Source organism: Ostrea edulis, chromosome 10 (genome assembly GCF_947568905.1).
Source record: "Ostrea edulis chromosome 10, xbOstEdul1.1, whole genome shotgun sequence".
NCBI lineage: Eukaryota > Metazoa > Mollusca > Bivalvia > Ostreida > Ostreidae > Ostrea > Ostrea edulis.
The window spans coordinates 33,299,191-33,316,389 of NC_079173.1; the positions used below are offsets into that span (position 1 = coordinate 33,299,191).

Here is a 17,199-nt window from a genome sequence, read left to right on the forward strand (position 1 = left end):
TAACTACGAGATTTCTGACTTCAATGCTCAGCTCTTTCCCTTTACGACCCATTTCAATCAACAATGTTTACTAAGTTTATGATCAATAGCAGACGAAAAAATGTATGTGTACACGTCATCAATTTTAGTAGCTTGACCCTGTTGTAAAAATATGAAGGGGAAATTTGTTGTCTATTTATAGCACGGGGGTCTATTTTCGGTTCCTAATCGCAAATACAACGCCATTTGCGCACAGGGTGGCGAATAATTATGTCCCATGACTGTAGTTCCAAGTCTCAACTACTTGTATCATAAATTATAAAACTGAAATACATGTATAGGAGTATAAAAATAGAATATATATTATATGAAACAGAAACCTATCCTTCCGTCACAAAATATAGTCCCTGCAAAACCCTATCAAAATTTGAATTGACAGAATTTTTTTCAGCTGGATAGGGTTCAGTAATAAATGTGTAATATGTTTGCACTAATTAGATCAGTAATGAACCAGTAAATACTTAGTTGTAGTAACCTGCGCAGTTGTGCTCAAAAGCTCAGGAGCTAACTACCTTAAAAAAGATAAAAATAATGCATTTTAAGAGTGGAACTCCCTCCCCTTTGTAAACCAATTAATGGTAGACCTCCCCCCCCCCCCCCCATTTAAAAATTCCTGGATCCTCCCCTGAATGACACTCCTCTTCCATATTCTAAAATATGATAAACACGATCATTGAAGAAGAAACTTCGACTTTTGGGATAAAAAGCATTTTTTTTTTAAATTTATTCATTAAATTGCGCCACATATATTTTATCTACATATTCAAGTATAGATACATGTACAGCGTAGTGTCATGAATGAGTCAACTTTCATGTTTTACGATATATATTTCATTGAAAAAAATTCTTTGAACAATCATTCTGAACTCATGTTTGCTAAAACTAAAAAAAAAATTATAAAATAAGATAAAATAGAAAATCTCAACTATTTATTACAAAACATCTGGGCATAAAGTCAACGGATGATTTTAAAACTTTTACCAAATAATTGTAGAAATAGGAGTAATAGTATGAAACTTTGACATCAACTTTAACATTCCATTTCCTTATATTTATGTAATCCTTTGTGAGAGTGGAACGAGAACCTTGAGTGTGGTGTTCTTACAGTCATGTAATATATTTAATGGTGTGAAAAATTCTATAAATTGAATTTTGATAAGTTCATGAAAATTATTTAGAAAAGTTGTTGTTTTCAATGAATATAGTAAAGTGAAAGACTCATTTAGGGGCGAGATCAAAGTTCAATGTCTGACAAAAAAACTATATTCACATATTTCACCAACCCAACCCCCTAAAACTAAATATGAGGAATGTTGAAACAACATGTATATCGATTTTAAACAAGTATAAATAACACTTTGTATACCTTTAAAACTAATAAATGTATATTCAAATGTATTATTGTGTAGTTTTTAACAGTCACTTTTGTCTTCTTTTTTTTCCTTCTTTTTTCCACTAGTGTAATCAATGTGGGATGACAGAAACTTACTGTAGTTTTTACACCCACCCCTTAAATATTTGAATTTAGATTTTTATCCGACATCAATCTTTTGATATCGTCCCTCATGGCACTACGCTGTATAAAAAGCACAAATAATTATAAACTATCTATCTTGGTAATTTATATTACTTAGAATTTATATATTTTTCGGTCGTGTCAATAACTGAAATCCGCACGACAAAAGGATGAATATTCAGGGTTACAAAAGTCCAGGCCTCATGACCATAAAGCAATAAAATTCTCAGACAGTTTCTGTTCAAATCTCAGCTAATAGGGAGAACTATTTTCAGAAAAAAGTGACATTGTTATATCCACTTCCTCTTTAGTTATTTTCTGTCGTTTGTTTGTTTTCCGTCCGGTCGAGAATTTTTCACTTATATTGAGACGGCACCAGCTGCAGCTGAAGTACCACAAATTTAAACCTATGCTTAGAGCCCAGGGCTATAGCAGTGAGGATTCTTTAGCGTGCCAACGCCTGTCTCGACACGGGACCTCCTCGGCTGAGATTCGGCTTGGCTGAATATTGGGACTGACGCCTTCACCGAATCTCGGAGTAGTCCTTCATAATTTATGTCTGGAAATTTACTTTCAGCTTCGACCAGTTCTAGCAATTAATGTGCACTTAGGTGACACTGATGTTCGCTTCAAATAAGTTACTTGATTATTAAACCAAATCTGTATCACTATTAATGCTGCATTACTTATCATCAAAGTATGTAAATTCTATAAAATAAACTATTACTAAATTTTCCGTTCAAATGATGACTTCCATGGCACAATATTTTATCTCCCGAAATCGAAGAGTTCCAATAGTTTGTTTTTTTAAATTAGCAATATATAAGACGGTATGTAGAAATACAATGTATCAGTAACTAGATAATACAAACTATAGGAACTCTTCAAATTCAGGAGATAAAATATTGTGCCATGAAAGTCATCATTTGAACGGAATATTTAGTGACTCTTTTCATTTTAGGATTTTCATACCTAGACGATAAGCAATGCAAAATTAATAGTGACAGAGAGTTAGTTTAGCAGTCAAGTAACTTATTTGAAGCGAACATCAGTCAAATTTCCTACATCATATACATTATCATTGCATCCATATGGAAATGCAGCACCTAGAGTCCTGATACAGTAATCTTTTTGTTGTCTGACGAAAAGGGGTATTTAATGTTGGATTGTTTGTATGATGGAATTTTTCTCTCTCTAAAATTCTTACCCTCATTGACAAGATGGTGTGGTCTGGAGAATTAAGATGGTTACCACCATTATTTATTTGAAATCTGTGTCCCGATATTCTTTTATCAAGTGAGCCCTTAGATTCTCCCACATAAATTAAGCCACATAGGTTACACTGAATAGCATAGACAACGTTAAAAGATTTACAAGTCAAATTATCAAAATTTTGGTACAGAATCTACGTCCGGTGAGATTACTACTAAATGAATTTCTAGTGATCAGTATATCACAAGTTTTACAAGTTTTTACAGAACATTTTGAGATCGAGCACGTGAGATCTGAAAAGGAATCATCGAAAATATCTCTCAAAGGAACATGACAATCTTTAATTTGGGTATATGAATTTCCCTTTGATGCCTCTGTCACCTATTGCATGTATTATTATGAGGTCACAATCTAATCAAAGACAAATCTTCTCTAGCCTTCACAAGGAATAAAATTCTGACAACATTGTAATTGAAGTCATATTATTGGCCCCAGACAAGACATATTCGACCAATAACAATAGTCCGACAAAGAATCAAGGACGAATCAAACAGCTTCCGTTGGGATTTTCAGAGAGAACTCCTTCGGTCGTGTGAAAGCAAGCAAGTTTATTTAATACTAATTTGGGTGCAAAAAAATTAAACAGACAATTCTGAACAATAAGATTATGTTTCAACTATATTTTATTCACTATTTATGAAAATAACGATAAATATCTGACAACATTGAAATTGATGCTTTGTGGGGAGAACAATAGCAATGTCATATATAGTATTACACTCACGCAAGCATGTTACAACCAAGTATAATTGTATCGAATTAAGATCTGTTGAAATGGTAAACATTCATAGAAAACATGTTCAATGATATGTCAAAATACGAGTTTACACAATTGAAGAAAATAAGATGATGTACACGATACATGTAGAATGAAATTCATTATGATTCGTGATATACAAGGCCTCCTTGACTACTAATTTCTACATTGGCAGTGTTGTTCATATCTCACAATCCTACCCATAGGAGTTGTTAATGCCTCACAATTCTACCCATAGGAGTTGTTAATGCCTCACAATTCTACTCATAGGAGTTGTTAATGTCTCACAATTCTACCCATAGGAGTTGTTAATGCCTCACAATTCTACCCATACGAGTTGTTAATGCCTCACAATCCTACCCATAGAAGTTGTTAATGCCTCACAATTCTACCCATAGGAGTTGTTAATGCCTCACAATTCTACCCATAGGAGTTGTAAATATCTCACAATCCTATCCATAGGAGTTGTAAATATCTCACAATTCTACTCATAGGAGTTGTTAATGTCTCACAATTCTACCCATAGGAATTGTTAATGTTTCACAATTCTACCCATAGGAGTTGTTAATATCTCACAATTCTACCTATAGGAATTGTTAATACCTCACGATCCTACCTATAGGAGTTGTTAATGCCTCACAATTCTACCCATAGGAGTTGTTAATGCCTCACAATTCTACCCATAGGAGTTGTTAATGTTTCACAATTCTACCTGTAGGAGTTGTTAATACCTCACAATTCTACCTATAGGAGTTGTTAATGCCTCACAATTCTACCCATAGGAGTTGTTAATGCCTCACAATTCTACCCATAGGAGTTGTTAATGTTTCACAATTCTACGTATAGGAGTTGTTAATGCCTCACAATTCTACCCATAGGAGTTGTAAATATCTCACAATCCTACTCATAGAAGTTGTTAATACCTCATGATCCTACCTATAGGAGTTGTTAATGCCTCACAATTCTACCCATAGGAGTTGTAAATATCTCACAATCCTATCCATAGGAGTTGTAAATATCTCACAATTCTACTCATAGGAGTTGTTAATGTCTCACAATTCTACCCATAGAAGTTGTTAATGCCTCACAATCCTATCCATAGGAGTTGTAAATATCTCACAACTCTACCCATAGGAATTGTTAATGTCTCACAATTCTACCCATAGGAGTTGTTAATGCCTCACAATCCTATCCATAGGAGTTGTAAATATCTCACAATTCTACCCATAGGAGTTGTTAATGTTTCACAATTCTACCCATAGGAGTTGTTAATATCTCACAATTCTACCCATAGGAGTTGTTAATATCTCACAATTCTACCTATAGGAGTTGTTAATGCCTCACAATTCTACCCATAGAAGTTGTTAATATCTCACAATTCTACCCATAGGAGTTGTTAATGCCTCACAATTCTACCTGTAGGAGTTGTTAATACCTCACAATTCTACCTATAGGAGTTGTTAATGCCTCACAATTCTACCCATAGGAGTTGTTAATGCCTCACAATTCTACCCATAGGAGTTGTTAATGTTTCACAATTCTACCTATAGGAGTTGTTAATACCTCATGATCCTACCTATAGGAGTTGTTAATGCCTCACAATTCTACCCATAGGAGTTGTTAATGCCTCACAATTCTACCCATAGGAGTTGTTAATGTTTCATAATTCTACCTATAGGAGTTGTTAATGCCTCACAATTCTACCCATAGGAGTTGTAAATGTTTCATAATTCTACCTATAGGAGTTGTTAATATCTCACAATTCTACCCATAGGAGTTGTTAATGTTTCATAATTCTACCTATAGGAGTTGTTAATGTCTCACAATTCTACCCATAGGAGTTGTTAATGTTTCACAATTCTACCTATAGGAGTTGTTAATGCCTCACAATTCTACCCATAGAAGTTGTTAATATCTCACAATTCTACCCATAGGAGTTGTTAATGCCTCACAATTCTACCCATAGGAGTTGTTAATGCCTCACGATCCTACCTATAGGAGTTGTTAATGCCTCACAATTCTACTCATAGAAGTTGTTAATGCCTCACAATTCTACCCATAGGAGTTGTTAATGCCTCACAATTCTACCTATAGGAGTTGTTAATGCCTCACAATTCTACTCATAGGAGTTGTTAATGTTTCATAATTCTACCTATAGGAGTTGTTAATATCTCACAATTCTACCCATAGGAGTTGTTAATGTTTCATAATTCTACCTATAGGAGTTGTTAATGTTTCACAATTCTACCTATAGGAGTTGTTAATGCCTCACAATTCTACCCATAGAAGTTGTTAATATCTCACAATTCTACCCATAGGAGTTGTTAATGCCTCACAATTCTACCCATAGGAGTTGTTAATGCCTCACGATCCTACCTATAGGAATTGTTAATGCCTCACGATCCTACCTATAGGAGTTGTTAATACCTCACAATTCTACCTATAGGAGTTGTTAATACCTCATAATCTTGCCCAGAGGTGTTGATGATACAACTATACAAACAATGGACAACGTTACTTGGGAAAGATTTCTACAGCACTGTCAGGGGTGTGATTTCTACAACATTATCAGGGGTGTGATTTCTACAGCACTATCAGGGGTGTGATTTCTACAGCACTATCAGGGGTGTGATTTCTACAGCACTATCAGGGGTGTAATTTCTACAGCACTATCAGGGGTGTGATTCTACAGCACTATCAGGGGTGTGAATTTTCCTCTTTTTAAAGGAAATCCTCTGAACGGCTCAATTTTTAAAAAGATGAAACACTATTGGTTTGATCTAATGTGACAGAAAATTGTATTTTTTCAGGTACATGTACAGCGAGGTGTTTACCTCCCTTTTTGACCAATTTTCGTCTGATTTCTGAGGAATTCAGTCACATTCCTGACTATGAACAATCTACAGCTTGTAATTATTACCATGATCGTGACATGCTCTGGTGTACTATATAGTAAGCTATGGAATGTGTTTAACTTTATTTCAGTAGCTCAACAGTTCAAAGTGGGACAACATGCACACGTGTTAACTTTTGTAGGTTCATCTCCGAGATATTTCTGTATATTTTCTGTAGCTCAAATCACTAATGTGATCCTTCAAATGAAAACACACGCGTTGTCAAAAATATAGCTATGATATCATATCTAGCTCTAACCAGTACTTGGAAGTTTTCAGGCACGTGACACAAATTATATCCTAAATACTGATCATGTAAGGTTCTCGATTACTGCAATTACGAAATTCGTATAATATTCAACCAAGAAAATACAACCATATTGTTTACCTTCGATGCACACTTTCAGGGAAAACGATGTCGGACAATGCTTTTGCAAATGTATTTTTTCTATAGATTATGAAGGCCTGACAAGATATTTATCAAATGACGTTGTAATGTCACTCAGGAGATCTATTGCGATCTATCTTTATCCATTGTCGTACGTCGTGCATATACCTTTCACATTCTCAATTTCTTCAGAACTACTAGACCAATTTCAACCAAACTTGTCCCAATGCATCATTGGGAAAAGGGGATTCATGTTTGGTCAAATTAAGGGTAATTCCCCCTTCCAGACTTTATAGATGAAAGCCCCTTCATAAAATCGTCAGATTTGACACGGTAAATGATAAGGCAACAAGGCGAACTCCAGAATTCACTTTATATGCACTATGTTTAGAAAAGTAAATATAGCATGTCTACAAAATGGAGCCACGTTTATATAGCTATCAATTTTTGCACTTTCCACTAAACGCTTAATGGTTTCTGGCATGCTTTCGTAAAGTCTTATCCAAAAGATTCTCGACTCTCACTTTTAAATGCCGAACATCAGGCGAATGAGCAATCACTACCATTTAATAGGTCTTAAGTGCGACACATGTACACGTAAGACGTAATGAAATATATCTATAAAACGAATCCTATAAAACTGATCTTTATAGTATAAAGAATGAAAATTCAGTGTCATGTAATAAGATATATCTGTACAACTTGTCCTATCAAAATCATTATAAGAGTATAAAGTATGAGGATACAGCGACACATATGCAGATATCTCTGCGATTTATTATGAGATTGACCACTGTTCGTTATCCTCACCTCTCTGCGATTTATTATGAGATTGACCACTGTTCGTTATCTTCACCTTTCTGCAATTTATTATGATATTGATCAGTGTTCGTTATCTTCACCTTTCTGCAATTTATTATGTGATTGATCACTGTTCGTTATCTTCACCTTTCTGCGATTTATTATGATATTGATCAGTGTTCGTTATCTTCACCTTTCTGCAATTTATTTTGTGATTGATCACTGTTCGTTATCTTCACCTTTCTGCGATTTATTATGAGATTGATCACTGTTCGTTACCTTCACCTTTCATTGTATGGATGAAGGATTATCTCTACATCTTCACAATTTAGTATCCAGAGGAGATGCTATTCATTAGACAGCATATTAGAGTTTTCCACTTTGGTAATGATGCATCGGCTTTATATTTGGACATTTAATCGAGCATAGAGATTAACGACAAACTAACAACTCAAACTGTATGACAAACAGGGTTATCAGCTTCTCTATTTTTAAATTCCAATATTTTAATAGCAATATTCTATTACCATGATTATCATCTGCACATGGTGCTTTTCTCTCTCAAATGATTCGCGAAAGCATGTTCTGCTTACGATACATTTTTAAATCGAGGTAAGTTACTGACAAATACGTTGATTTTTCAGGGGGTTCCAATAGTGTTTTTAAGTCAATATTTCGCAAATTCTATGGTTGTTATAATGATCTAATTTGCAGATACAATAGAATGCTGTCTGACGTGTTTCATATTAATTGTTAGACCATCCTTTACATACTTATTTTGACAACGAAGTACTCTGTTTACATGATCAAGGCATAGGGCTCCGAAAATGTGTCAGATAATGTATCGCCTAATTTTTCATAATATTGGAAATAGCGCACCCTTTTCAATGTTCAAAATGTATCAAAACGCTATATTTTCGGAATGTGTCAAATAATGGGTCAAATAGCGTACCCTTTCAATGTTTATGGATTGCATTAATTGTCTTTATCGGATATTTTAGTAGTACCTGTCGATGAACCTTTTTGTCTTAGAGATGAACATGACATGATGAGTTCTTTGTACATTTTCCCTACTCTAGTGTTGCAGACATAGCTAATGAACAAGAAGAAACCTTGCAAACCATTCAAGACTGCCACTACGTAAGACAGGAAAGACAACTCCAAAAATGAATCTAATATCTGAAAAGCCCACGTCAGTCCTGTAAGGGTAGATAACTTGATATATACCACAAAGTGTACCTGTCCGTGGTTGACGCTATCCACTTTGGGAGTGAACTTGATCTTAAAAGCGGTAATAGCAAAGAATATAGAATTAGCAATGCATATAAATGACAATGGTACAATAAAGGTTACTAAGTACGCCAATTTGTTGTCAACCAAGATCTGTGTTTTACCATACCCACACTGATGTCCGGAAGTGATTATTAGGAAAACAACAATGTTACCCAAAACTATCAGAAGAGGCAAACCAAAAGAGTACAGTGCGTATCCCAAAGTGGTTTTCCATCTTCCCAGCTTAGAGGAAGATTTTGATCTTTCCGTAAATACGCGAAACATGTGGTACGAACAAATATTGAGCCAAAAGAAAACAGACAGTAAAAGATAATGGGTCATGGCCGACAGAAAGACTCTTAATGCGAAATGCGTCTCAAAGAAATATTTTCTCGTTAACATAAATAACTGCAAACAAAATAATGTTGCTGTCAAGCACATGCTGTTGATTCCAGGAATGGTTCGCAGACTTTCAAAAGCGGAGTAAGTCAGGAATGTAATGAAAAGACAGATCACAGAGACCACAGTGCAGGAACCAGTGAGAATCGACAAGGGACTTGAGATATCCGACAATAGTGAGTTCTCAACAGATCGTAGAACAATGTTTTCAACACATATCTGATAACTTCCATTGTCCGAGACGAGAAACTCTTGAAAAGACAGTGTCTTGTTAGATGCCAGTATTTTTATCCTTAAGGGGCTCTCAACAAAATATTCTTCAGACTTAAGAGTAATTAACTGACAAATCAATAATTGATTTATCAATACCGGTCTGTATAAGGCATACTCTGTTTGCCCTGACTCCTCAACAATCTTACAGATACTGTGCACAATGTTTGGATCTATGGCAAGGAATTCTGTGTCATGATTAAGACGTGTTCGTACCACAGCTTTGGTGTCACTGAGAAATATTCGAGTGTCGGACTCGACAAACTGCAGAAGTTTCCTTTCTACACTCATTCGGTCAGGTAATATGGGCATTATAAAGAATATAACATTGCTTGTAATTGTAAGCTTACTGGATAATGCGTTACATGAATTTTCAGAAACGAAAATGTGTCTTTCAAAAAAGATACCGATCGTGTGAAGTCCTGTTGCATTCACAATGCTTGTCTCTACCCATAGTTTAATAGCTTCCAGCACCTTGCCAACCAGCCTCTGTTCCCTTAATGTGACAATGATTTGAATGTTGATTGTAAATCTCAGGTTTCCTGTACTATGTATGACTGGAACACAGGAGGAGCCGCTGAAAATTTTTCCAGGAAAGCACTCACGTTCTCTACAAGATGTCTGAAATTCAAATTAAAACACATACATAAACTATTTTGATAAATTGTAGATACATCAATTATTTCATTTATTTGCGTTCCTTCAAGAATTCTCCACTCATATTGAGATTTCAGCAGCTGTAGATAACTGCCACAGTTTAGACCTATCTTTGATGTTCAGAGCCTTACTAGTGAATTTTCTTTAACCTGTCAGCGCCCACCGCGACATGGGACCTCCGTTTTCAGGTTTTATCCGAAAGACCTACAATTCTCAGTCTTAAATGTCAAGCGTTTGGTAAATGGGAAACAACTATTTGTCTTAGGTTTGAAGCGACCAAAATACAAGCAGAACTCAAATCTAAGACCTCCCTGTCCCATTGCGAACGCTTTAACCACTGACCTATCACGACCAGTCTGATAACAAGTAAAGTGATGGTGTGTAAATGTTCATCATTTATGCGTCCTTTCTGTTAGAAAGTAAACTGATAATGTATAAATGTTTCTATATTCCATTATCACCTGCATATAGTGTCTTTATCTCCCAAATGATTCGATATGCAAGAGCTTGTTCTGCTTATGGCCAGTTTTTAAATCAAAGCAGTCTACTGACAAACAAGTTGATGGTGCAGGGGTTCCAACAGTCTTGTTTAAAGTCAGCATTTCGCAAATCTTATGGTCGTTATAACGATCTAGTTTGCCAATACAACCTATCATTGGGTCAAATACTGTCTGACGTGTTTCACGCCGATTGTTAGGTTGTTCTTAACACACTGATTTTGACTACGGATAACTTCGTATACCTGATCAAGATATAGGGCTCACGGCGGGTGTGACCGGTCGACAGGGGATGCTTACTCCTCACGGCGGGTGTGACCGGTCGACAGGGAATGTTTACTCCTCCTAGGCACCTGATCCCACCTCTGGTATATCCAGGGGTGCGTGTTTGCCCGACACTCTATTTTGTATTGCTTATAGGAGTTATGAGATTGATCACCGTTCGTTATCTTCACCTTTCATGTTCATCATCCATGCGTATTTTCTACATTTAATATCACTATCGTAGTATACAATCAACACTAAATATGTTAATTGATGTGCTATTTATCTGATAAATGGTGAAAACCAACCTGATAAAGTATTTCCTGTTGTGAACATATATACTGGGATTGTTGTATGTAATCAAACGACGACAGCGTGAACATTGACCTGTAAGTATTCATTATCACGTGATCTTTATCTTCCATGTATCTCTGTATCGCTTTGAATTCGTTACCGTATTCCAAGTTGCAACTTTGCACACCATTACAAACTTCACAAGCTATGTTCTTGTAATTGGAACACACGTGTGTATCTGGTAGGTTCTTGCAAGCCTGATATAAACGAAAGTTCATTTTCAGTGAAATGCTGGGACAGGCGGATATCAGCGCCTGACTATTCGATATGTTGTAGGGATTACACAACTTACAAAACTTATTTTTATACGATATCCCTTGGACTTTGTCGATGACGGTAGGAAATCGGAAGTCTTCGGTGTTTTCACATGCTTTAGATACATCTGTATCAGAGAAAACCCATGTTCCAGTTTGGTTGCATTCTTTAATGTCTACTTCTTTTTTGTCACAGATAGTAGTGTCATCATGGGGACGGAGTGTGTGAGTACAGTTAACATCTAGCGAATATTGTAAAATCATCTCCGGTACAGTCAAGGGTCCGATCGATATTGGGAATGGACAAGCAATTACTACCTTCCAGGGTTTTGTTTGATGGACTATTATCCGATCCAGATTTAAATCTTCATATGACGATGTTATCATGTTTCCTAACATACAATAAACATTTCTGAATGAGGCAAAACTTCCTTGAGTACTTATCGTAACTGGAACTTGGAACGTGACGTCATCTGTTCTTGTAGTGGTGCAAAGACTATGGATCGTTTCGTCTGTCTGGGGACAATCATTCAGAACATAATACCCGCCGTCTTCCACTTCGGACGGTGGAAAAGCTGTATTGATACAGGAAAAGGGTTGCCGGAAGGCTAGATCATCACAACAAGTTTTGGTACAGCCAGGGTGACAGGAGCAATCCTTTAGGAATAGACCTAGTTTTGCAGAATCAAAGTGATTTGAGTTGCATGTCTTTCCTGCAAAAGCGGATACACTTTTTCCGATCAGATTAGTTAGATTAACGCTAGAACTGTGAAACTGACGATGTTTCCATATCGCCCTTTGTCCTTCTTGTCGTGCTTGATCGATTCTGCTTGAAATATGATTCTGCATGTAGGTATACATCACAGTGTACAAAAATGGCGTTGGAATGTTTTCGTTGAACGTTGACGAGAATGTTTGTAGCGTTCCGAAGATGAGGCCATGTTTAAACTGATGACATGTTCGACAATATATATTTTTATATGGATATGTGAGTAACGTTTCGGGCTGGCTAACACAAGCTGCAGTCATTTCATCGTTAAACGAGTTTGCACAAGACAACTGTTTAATCCTCGGAGATACAACTGGGGGGTTACATATTGCACAAAATATGTTTTTGAAATTATCGTATGTGGAATAATAATCGCTGAGACAAGCCAGTTCTACATCTTGGTCGTAGTTTTTCCAAGTACCAGACACATTACATTTCATGACGACATTTTTGTCGACTGCACACCTGGATGCATATAGTGTGGAGAATATCATAGAACAACCCGACGATTGCCCACTAGACAAGATTTCTTCATGAGTTGATAGATAGTTAAAGTCCGTTTGATTCATGCAGAAAAATTCCAAGTCCCAATCTTCTGTTTGATGAACCCCATTGCACTTAGCACAGTTCTTGTTGAGATAGGATTTCTTTGTGATAGGGTCCAATACCGGCGGATGTAGCATCTTGTCGATATTGTCCATGTCTCGAGTACAGCCAGCGACCACTTCCATGTCTGATTCCGATGGACACGTGTCTATGACGTAAAAAAACGAGTGAATGTTCATATGAGGCTTTTGAATTGAAAGGTTTCGACAGTGCACGTCTTCATTTTCAAAGAAAGCCTCATAGCAGCATGGTGGTGATTTGAAGACGCATTCGGGATCGCAAGAGCAGTCGAGGTTTGACAGAATGGGTGGTAATGCCATTAGGTCATTTGATGGATAACATAATTCTTTGGTCCCACGAATTGAGGAATACATCAAGTTCAACTTAGTTGTATTAAGACTGTGTTTTCGTATGCCTAAACTTTGTGACACTGTGTATAACATACATTGCAGAACGAAGTAAAATTGTTGATATTGTAACCGTTTTCTATCCATGGTAAAGAGTAGATCCTTGTTCACTGTTGAAAATGATATAAAAATTATCAATGCATAACATTGAACAGAATCAACGATTCCTGATTTACTATAACAGCGGACTGCACAACAGTAGCCTTTTGTTTGTTTGTAGCTTACTTTCAAATCTGAAACAAAACGAGCAGAAGAAAGCGCTACAAATGCCCAATACTACCGATTATTGTAGAATCATTTAAATTCGTGGGGGGCAATTTTCGTGGATTGCTGAATTTTTACGGGTTCGTGGGGACGTAATTTCGTGGATTTATTTATTTGTAAGAAAGATAACTCAAGCAAAGAATAGTTGTCTTTATTCGTTGACGTTGTAAATTCGTGTGTGAGGGGTATCCACGAATTCCACGAAAATTGCGCCACTACGAATTCTAATGATTCCACAGTAATACTACTTATCTAACAGCAGACGTGAGGACATTCAGAAGAATAGTAATGTTAGAGCGTCCTTTTAACATCAACCAAAATTAATGGTTTGAAAACAGCACTGAACAAAAGATATCAATGATACCAATTTTTTTTCAAAAGTAACCGAGTCTGATTAATTCTCATCAACATTTAAATATATCAGACACACGACCCTCAAAGTTCAACATCAATCTACAATTTGCTTTATTTCGTTAAAGGTGCCCAGTTCTGTTACTGTATTAATGCTTATTTCTAAAAATGTTGCCCGCTGATTTTGAAGTCTAACAATGATCGCTAAGTTTGAAGTCTAGCAATGTTTATTAAATTTGAAGGCTACCAATGTTAACTGATCTTGAATGCTAGTGCTGCTTCCTGATTTTGAAGTCTAGCAATGATTGCTGGTTTTGAAGGCTAGCAATGCTTTCTGATTTTGAAGGCTAGAAATATTTATTTTAATTTTGAAGGCTAGAACTTATTGCTGATTTGAAGGCTAACAATGTTTGTTGATTTTTAAGGATACCGTACATGTAGCAATGTTTGCTGATTTTGAAGGGTTTGAATATTTACTGATTTTGAAGGCTAGCACTGCTTGCTGATTTAAATGCTAGCAAGGCGTTTGCTGATTTGAATACTAGAATTATAAGTTACCTGATTCTACTTTTATGCCCGAGGAAATGCTAGCAATGCCAGAGGAACTAGAATTGAATACTACCGAAAATCAGCTAATCTACAAATGAATGCTACCGGAAGTATGTTGAATTGATCACCGCTGGTCTTTTGTGCTGTCAAAATAAGATTAGATTTACCATTGTTTTGTCAAACTTTAAAAACACGATTTTGCAAATACAAATGTATCTGACAAAATTCACATATATTCTAATCTGTGAAAGGTGAAGATCCCATCAGTAATCACTCTCATAACTCCTATAAGCCATACAAAATAGAGAGTTGCGCAAACACAAACTCTGGATAGACCAGAGGTGGGATCAGGTGCCTAGGAGGAGTAAACATCCCATGTCGACCGGTCACACGCACAGTGAGCCCTATATCTTGATAAGGTAAAGGAAATTATCCGTACTCAAAACCAGTGTGTCAAGAACGGTTGAACAATCGATATGAAACACATCAGACAGTATTTGACCCAATGGTAAGTTGTATTGACAAACTAGATCGTTATAACGATCATAGAATTTGCGAAATGCTGGCTTTAAACGAGACTGTTGAAACCCCTGCAACATTTGATATTCCTTGAATGCTAGGAAATTACGATCTTAAAACTGTTGAATGTTCATCAACGTTTATCGGAGCCATGTACGTCACGCGCAACGTAAGTTTCAGTATCAAGAATAATGTGACGTCATTATGAAAATTATATTCATTCAAAGCGGCATTAGCTGTCAATTGTTCTATAATATATATTTCAGTAATAACACTATTTCAAACTTTTTGACCTCAACATGAATATTTAATTTTGGGTATTAAATACTTATTGTCTTGCAAGACATCATTTTCTTCACACTAAAAGCGGTTATATCACATAGTTTTATTATGTTTAATTTCTCCTTTATATACAAAATAAATGTTTTCATTAGTCATTGATATACATTCCTATGCCATTGAGAGATCTTGAGAAGAAAAATGGTTTTCATCACTTTCACAGCTAATGAATCGACGTTTTAATTTGTTATACGATATAACCTGTTTGGGGTAGTGTTACGAGTAAAATCAAATTACCAACAACAAAATCAAGAAACATTGCCTAAGTACTTCGTTACTAGCTTGAAAATACGGATGTATATTTAATTGCTGTTATAAAATTTAGAAATTCCTTTCAAAATTAAGGATTATCTCCCTCACACATAACTCTTATCCTTAGACGAATTTGACTCCACTTTTTTTGGCACACTGTTTTTGCCTATAATAGCTCTAAAACTTCATTGTTATTTCGGATTTCAAACATTTCGGTTGAGCATCACTGAAGAGACATTATTTGTCGAAATGCGCATCTGGTGCATCAAAATTGGTACCGTATAAGTTTTACATCCGTATTTTCAAGCTAGTAACGAAGTACTTAGCTACTGGGCTGTAGATACCCTCGGGGACTAACAGTCCACCAGCAGAAGCCTCGACCCAGGGTTTTTTTCCGCGGGGTTATAAGTTTGGCTTATTTTAGCTGTTAGATAGCTTTCCTCCAAATATACACCCAATTGTGACTTCAGTATTTGAAAGAGAGACAACTCTTCCCTGTCCGCCTAAATTTATTCCGCTGAAATTATTAGCATACCGTTGAGCCAGCAAATCGCCAAATTTTAGACCCGTGTAATAAACCGCTATACAGTATAATATATTAGTAAATATTGACTTTTACAATATAATTCTATCATTGATAGAGATTTAATTTTCAAATATACGTACATGCATTATATTATTCGTATTATATTATTCGTCGCGTAACTGTTTCGTCATGTTGCGAATATAGTATTTACTTTATCGAGTAACAGAAGCGTACATTTTAGAACGTGACAAACGTAAGGGTACCACCTGGGGTCTCTCAGCCTATCAAGGATGGGGTCACTTTTCACTAGAATTATTAGATGTGAGATGATTGAATGTAGCTAAACTTATCAACACCTAGGGCTCTCAAGGTGGGGTCACTTTTCACTAGAATTATTAGATGTGATATGATCGAATGTAGCTAAACTTATCAACACCTGGGACCTCTCAGCCTATCAAGGATGGGGGTCACTTTTCACTAGAACTATTAGATGTGAGATGATCGAATGTAGCTAAACTTATCAACACCTAGGGCTCTCAAGGTGGGGTCACTTTTCAGATATATATGTATTTATGTACAATTATTATATATGAAGTGATTGAATGAAATTAATTTAGGAAAGATAAAAAACAATGCAAATGAAGTAACAGAATCCTCACAAAAGGTTCACGTCGGCGTTTAGGGGCAATTGTACTCACCAGAAAATTCCTAATTTTATTTTCTATATACCAGCTATTGGATGGATTAATTAGAGTGACCGTAACGAGCTACACTGGATCTTAAACTTCACAAAAACTCTTGCAAAGAAAGATACATTGCTTGATCGAGTAAATGTTCTATTAAGCCCCTATCTTTGCTCCTCAAGAAAATATTAATAGCTGTGAAGAAAAAACTTCCAACACACTGTGCCACAACATATGCCAGAAGTGGTGTAAATTAAATGCGGGTTCTAAAAATTCTAAAGAACTTTTAGTAAATTTGAA

The 17,199-nt window shown here is 36.0% G+C and overlaps 1 protein-coding gene across 1 annotated transcript; it reads right to left on the reverse strand.

Annotated features, from left to right (window-relative positions):
- Positions 1 to 8,642: 8,642 nt before the first annotated feature.
- LOC125665368 (uncharacterized) lies at positions 8,643 to 13,329 on the reverse strand. The gene is made up of 2 exons (XM_056150930.1): positions 11,335 to 13,329; positions 8,643 to 10,229 (listed from the first exon to the last, which is right to left on the reverse strand). Exons 1-2 carry the CDS (start codon positions 13,327 to 13,329, stop codon positions 8,643 to 8,645), a joined length of 3,582 nt encoding a protein of 1,193 aa, XP_056006905.1.
- Positions 13,330 to 17,199: the final 3,870 nt, after the last annotated feature.

Coding starts and splice junctions, on each gene's coding strand:
- LOC125665368 (XM_056150930.1), bottom strand. CDS start 13,329: ATGGCATTACCACCCATTCTGTCAAACCTCGACTGCTCTTGCGATCCC. Junction 10,230..11,334: donor AACAGGAAATACTTTATCAG/GTTGGTTTTCAC, acceptor TTTGAATTTCAG/ACATCTTGTAGAGAACGTGA.